The sequence below is a fragment of the Sinocyclocheilus anshuiensis genome, unplaced genomic scaffold, assembly GCF_001515605.1.
Source record: "Sinocyclocheilus anshuiensis isolate Anshui unplaced genomic scaffold, SAMN03320099.WGS_v1.1 scaffold923, whole genome shotgun sequence".
NCBI lineage: Eukaryota > Metazoa > Chordata > Actinopteri > Cypriniformes > Cyprinidae > Sinocyclocheilus > Sinocyclocheilus anshuiensis.
The window spans coordinates 916,338-922,764 of NW_015544138.1; the positions used below are offsets into that span (position 1 = coordinate 916,338).

Below are 6,427 nucleotides of genomic sequence, written 5' to 3' on the forward strand. Positions count from 1 at the left end.
AAGTATAGAAGATTTGGAAGCCGCTCTTGCCAGTCTTAGGGCTTCAACAACTGAGAGCAAGGCAGTCTCGTTTGAATGTCTATATATTACTTAATAATTCTGACTAAAATATACATTCTGCTGAAACATTTGTAGTTGGGCAATAAATGTGACATGTAGAATTTTAAACCTACAAGTAAGTGTATTTAGCACAAAAATTAAAATACCAAGATATATACAGTATATCGCAAATCAGCCAAAAAATGCCAAGATATGAATTTTTGGCCATATCACGCAGCCCTACTGTACAGCCTTCAAAACCATCCAACTTCAAGCTTTAAAATAACTTCAAACAGAAAACCTCCAAACTTCAAGCTTTTAAATCTACTACAGGCTTTCTCAAGCCAACATCAGTTTGTCTCGACGAACCTTTTGACTGTAATGAAGGTTTGAGGCACAAAGATTCTGTGATTCAAAGATGAGTCATATACAACTGATGATCATTTGTCATAAGAGAGAGAGAAAACTCAGAGACACAGTAAGGGTATTTTAAAGCGTTCTTACCTTCTTACTGCATGTGGTGGTCATCCTCAGACAGCACTTCCTGTGACATGCATAGCGACAGACTGAAGAAAACCAGAAACAACAAGCACACGGTTAACGGCGGATCTGAGCACCACGCACCAGCATCACGTTTCCCACTCACATCAACAGGAAAATGAGACTGAGAGACACGAGAGTCCGTTATCGATCACGTCCAGATGAAAACAGATGCATTTACAGGAAAAAAATCTGATTATGCTGCTCTCAAGACTAGCAGACAGACACTTAGTGACTCGGCTCAAAATACGGGAAAAGATAAACTCCAGGCTATGATGACTGAACTGAGTCAAAACCAGTATTATTTTAGTATTATTAATGTGTTATTAAAGATTTTGTTAATGAATTGTACTTTAAAATGAATTAAAATAAAAAATATTGTCTGTTTTCATTTCAATTTTAGTTAGATTAAGTTGTTTTGTTTTTGTAATTTTTATTACTTTTTAATATATATATATACATATATATATATATATAAGTTTTAGTTTATTTACATTTAGTTATTTTAGTACTTCAACTTTAACTAAACGAAAAATTAGAACTAGCTGAAACAAAAAATTAGGCAAGTAGCTGAAATAAAACACATTTAAGTTTTATATATTTTATTTATTTTATTTCAAGTAAAGAAAATTTTATATTTTTAGTTTTAGTTAATGATAATAATTCGGCGCAAAAATAAATTTTCTTTAAGCACACTTTAATGCATTTTGTGAGAATTACAATACTGCTGTAAATAAGAGAACAAAATTAAAACACTCTTGTTCGAGTCCCATTTTTAACTATTACAATATTAAGTGCTTAAACTTTTCCAGGCTGAAATATAAAAATGACAGAGCTGAACGCACGTTTGCAGACACACGCTTTGTCCATTATCCAGATGAGAGACGAACAGAACTCGCAGTAGGTCGGGATGCTGTACTGAGTGGATTTAAAGATGTGACCCATGTGCTCTTCCACCTGCAGAGGGCAGCAGAGTGCTGAAGATGTTAACAGAGTTACCAAGAATTCATAAAGCCTATTACATAAGAATAATGATCTAAATGGAGTTTAAAACGAGGACTGACGGTGTCGGATTCCTTTTTCCTCCTCTTCTTCCTCTCAGGTTTAGGAGCCTGAAAAACAAACACAAATTCTCAGAAGAGTTTTGGAGGACGATGCTTGTTTGTGGACCAAGAGAGAGATGCTTTACCTTAGTGATGGTTCCATTCATTGGCTTGTATTCCGTCATGAACTCATCGAGGAAGACTTTGAAGGTGTTGACCCAGACTTTAACCGGCGACTCGCTCCAGTCTCTCTGCTCCAGACGCATGTTCTTCTCTAAGATGTGTTCGAACAGAGCGTAGAGATCTTTATAACGAATGCTCCTGCCATCATCCATCTGAGGGTGAGACACATTTAGGGCGAGATTTTGGAGGTGAGAAGTTGTTTTCTGGGTTGCTTTGAAGTCACTGTAAAATTCTGGATGTCAGAAACTCACGGCCAGAGCAGTAGAGTACGAGTTGAAGATGTTGAGGCGGAACTCTTTCAGAGCCTTCTTGAAAACCACATCCACAGGTGTGTCCTTCTGACTGTCTTCAGCTTCTAGATCGCTGATCTACGAAACGTCAGATGAGAGATTTTTAATATTTTGGCTAATACAACGATTCTTCCAATTTCAAATGATACCTCCATTAAACACATTTTACCGTGACAATTCTTATTAAATTGTGTAAAACCTTTCTTGTGCAAACTGAAAGTGACACTTTTATGCAAGAAATATTTTATGAATTATTTACACAGATATAAAAAACGATTGCAAAAATTCTAGCCATACAGAACCATTCTTCGGTAAATTGAATGTGACGGGTTACACAAGAATGGTTTTACGAACAATTTGCAGAGAAGTGTTTTAAAAAATTCATACTTAAATTGTGCCGATAATATTAAGTCACACATTTTATCATTCTTAAAAATTGTTGCATTAAACCTTTCTTACATAAGTTGTGCAAAACCATTCTTGCCTAAATAGAATGTGACAGGTTAAACAAATGGTTTATGAACAATTTGCAAGATATTTGCTTGTAAAAATATTGTTACATTGATTATGGTGACAATACTAGTTGCACAAAACCATTCTTTCATAACAAATGCTACGCAAAACTGTTCTTACAAAAATCGTCGTAAAAAACATTATTACGTAAATTGATTGTCTCAGGCTAACGAACAACTGGCAAAGATATTTGTTTGTAAAAATATTCTTATGTATATTATTGCAGCAACACTAGTTGCACCAAACCATTCTTGTATAAACGTTTGTTAAAAGTTTTCTTACTTAAATTGTCACATAAAACAATTCTTATCAAAACTGGATATGGAAGATTACAGAAGAATACAGTGTGTAAACAATTCAGAAGTTTACAAAAGAATAGTTTTAAAAACAATTTATACAGATAATCATTCGTAAAATCATATCGAGACAATTCTACAGTCTACCATTTTTAAGTAAATTATTAGGTAAAACGATTCTTTCGTAAATTGTAACATAAAACCATTTTTAGGTAAACTTAATGCAACAGTTTACACAAGAACGGCTTTACGAACAATCTACACAGAAATTAATTTGCAAAACTGTTAAGTAAATTGTAGTGACAATTATAGTCGCACAAAAACATTCTAACGTAAATTGTTGCGTAAGAATAGTTTTACGAACAATTTACACAGAAATTAATTTGTGAAACTATTCTATCTTTCGTAAATTGTAATATAAAACCATTTTTAGGTAAACTTAATGCAACAGTTTACACAAGAACGGCTTTACGAACAATTTACACAGAAATTAATTCGCAAAACTGTTAAGTAAATTGTAGTGACAATTATAGTCGCACAAAAACATTCTAACGTAAATTGTTGCGTAAGAATAGTTTTACGAACAATTTACACAGAAATTAATTTGTGAAACTATTCTAAAGTAAATTATAGTGACAATTCTAAAGTTGCACAAAAAACATTGTAATAAAACATTCTTATATAAATTGTTGCATAAAAGCATTCTTTCAAAAAAGTCTCATAAAACCATTCATATGTAAACTGAATGCGACAATTTACACAAGAATGGTTTTTATGAACAATTTACACAGAAATTAATTTGTAAAACCATTATAGTACAATTCCACAGCTGCACAAAAACATTCTAGTGTGAATTGTTGTGTAAAAATATTTTGTAAACAATGCAACAGTTATACACGCTATAATGATTTACAAACAATTTAACAATTAGTAAATCTATCAAGTAAATTGTAGTGACAGTTCTACAGTTGCACAAAAACAATCTAATGTCAACTGTTGCATAAAACGATTCTTTTGAAAATTGTCACATAAAACTATTAATACTTTACACAAATTCATTAGTAAAACTTAATTTTAGTGATAATTCTACAGTTGCGCAAAAACATTCTAATGTCAACTGTTGCGTAAAACTATTCTTTCGAAAATTGTCACATAAAACTTAATACTTTACACAGAAATTCATTAGTAAAACTTAATTTTAGTGACAATTCTACAGTTGTGCAAAAACATTCTAATGTCAACTGTTGCGTAAAACTATTCTTTTGAAAATTGTCACATAAATCTATTAATACTTCACATAGAAATTCATTAGTAAAACTTAATTTTGGTGACAATTCTACAGTTGTGCAAAAACATTCTAATGTCAACTGTTGCGTAAAACTATTCTTTCGAAAATTGTCACATAAATCTATTAATACTTCACATAGAAATTCATTAGTAAAACTTAATTTTGGTGACAATTCTACAGTTGCGCAAAAACAGTCTAATGTCAACTGTTGCGTAAAACTATTCTTTCGAAAATTGTCACATAAATCTATTAATACTTCACATAGAAATTCATTAGTAAAACTTAATTTTGGTGACAATTCTACAGTTGTGCAAAAACATTCTAATGTCAACTGTTGCGTAAAACTATTCTTTCGAAAATTGTCACATAAATCTATTAATACTTTACACAGAAATTCATTAGTAAAACTTAATTTTGGTGACAATTCTACAGTTGTGCAAAAACATTCTAATGTCAACTGTTGCGTAAAACTATTCTTTCGAAAATTGTCACATAAATCTATTAATACTTTACACAGAAATTCATTAGTAAAACTTAATTTTGGTGACAATTCTACAGTTGTGCAAAAACATTCTAATGTCAACTGTTGCGTAAAACTATTCTTTCGAAAATTGTCACAGTAAACCTTTTCATGTAAACTGAATGCATCGGTTCACACAAGAATAGTTTAACAAACAATTTACACAGAAATCATTAGTAAAATTTATCTTAAGTAAATTATAGTGACAATTTCACATTTTCACAAAAACATCAATGCGAACAATTCAAGAGTTTGGGCAAAAATGGTTTTTCAAACAAGTTACTCAGATATTAATTCGTAAAATTATTCTTAAGTAAATTATAGTGAAAATTCCACAGTTGCATAAAAACATTCTAACGTAAATTGTTGCATAAAACTATTCTTTCGTAAACTGTCACATAAAATATTCATATGTAAACTAATTTACCCAAGAATGTTTTTTACGAACAATTTACACAAATTAATTCGTGTAACTATTCTTAAGTAAGTGATAATGACAATTCTAGTCGCACAACAACATTCTAATGTAAACTTCTGTGCAAAAATATTCTTTCGTAAACTGTCAAATTAAAAGATTTTTAGCTACACTAAAATGGTTTTATGAATAATTTACACATATTCATTGTGCTTGAGTTTCATGAATGAGATCCAATCAAAGTATAATTTTTTTATATTCTGTTTTCATTTTAATTTTATTTACCGTTTTAGTAATTCTAAGTCATGCATTTTTGTCAATTGTATTAGTTATCTATTAAAGATGTATATATAGGTTTTTTTATTCATTTTTATTTCAGTTTTAGTTATTTTAGTACATCAAGTTAAACTTAACTAAATGAAAATGAGAAATTTTGCCTTGGCAACTAACTGAAATTAAAAGTTTACGTTTTTTTTTTTTATATTGACTTCAGTTAACATTTATTTTACTTCAAGCAACAAAAAATGGTTTTAGTTTTAGTTAATGATAATAACCCCGCTTTGGTGATGCAATAAGTTAAACAGCAGAATGAAAGCACAGACCTTCTTCATGAGGAAGTCGTTCATGCTGCGATAGTCAGCGGTGCTAGTCAGGATGTGCAGCGAGTCGTTCTGCCAGGCGGAGGATTCTAGCGACACGCTACTGATCTTCACACTGCGTCTCCTCTTCATCGACATCATGCTCATCATGGGCTCGCGGTTCTCCTTGCTGTCGTGTCCGCGTTCGGACAGTCCGGCCTGCTCAGGGCTTCCTAGAGGAGAGTCTGCGAGACAGAAAACTTATTAGAAAAGGCTCATGTAGAGATGAGAAATAAGTGAGTGAAAAATCACACACCGGTGAGCTCTGAATCTGCGGAGCGCCCCCTGGTGGACATCTTTTTATCGTCACGTTTGCTTTTACTCCAGAATCGCATTTTGCCTCTGACCCTGTTGGGAAACGTCGTTTGGATGAAAGACCAAATTTTCATGCACTAATGAATTATTTACAAAAAAAGACCAGGAACATGAATAATAAAAGCAAATAGAGTACGGCTGCACGATTATGGAAAAATCTGACATTGCGATATTTTTGTTTTTCTGCGATATATTGCGGAAATGTTTTTTTTTTTTTTAAATCAAGAAGTTTCACCAGATGCTCTATTTGGAAAGATGTAATCATTCTAGAATAATTATTGAAAAAAAAAAGAAATAAAAGAAAAATGACTTTTTTCTTTAAAGTTTTTATTAAAAATCTTATTGTA

At 31.7% G+C, this 6,427-nt stretch overlaps 1 protein-coding gene across 1 annotated transcript in view; it reads right to left on the reverse strand.

The window, feature by feature from the left end:
• myo9ab (myosin IXAb) overlaps positions 1-6,427 on the reverse strand; it is a 133,205-nt gene that overhangs the window by 22,234 nt on the left and 104,544 nt on the right. The window contains exons 30-36 of the mRNA XM_016494739.1: positions 6,022-6,157; positions 5,730-5,950; positions 2,057-2,173; positions 1,769-1,957; positions 1,644-1,691; positions 1,425-1,536; positions 544-605 (exon numbers count right to left, since the gene is read on the reverse strand). Of these exons, the coding sequence (XP_016350225.1) occupies positions 544-605; positions 1,425-1,536; positions 1,644-1,691; positions 1,769-1,957; positions 2,057-2,173; positions 5,730-5,950; positions 6,022-6,157 (885 nt within the window). The remainder of the gene's footprint in view (positions 1-543; positions 606-1,424; positions 1,537-1,643; positions 1,692-1,768; positions 1,958-2,056; positions 2,174-5,729; positions 5,951-6,021; positions 6,158-6,427) is intronic.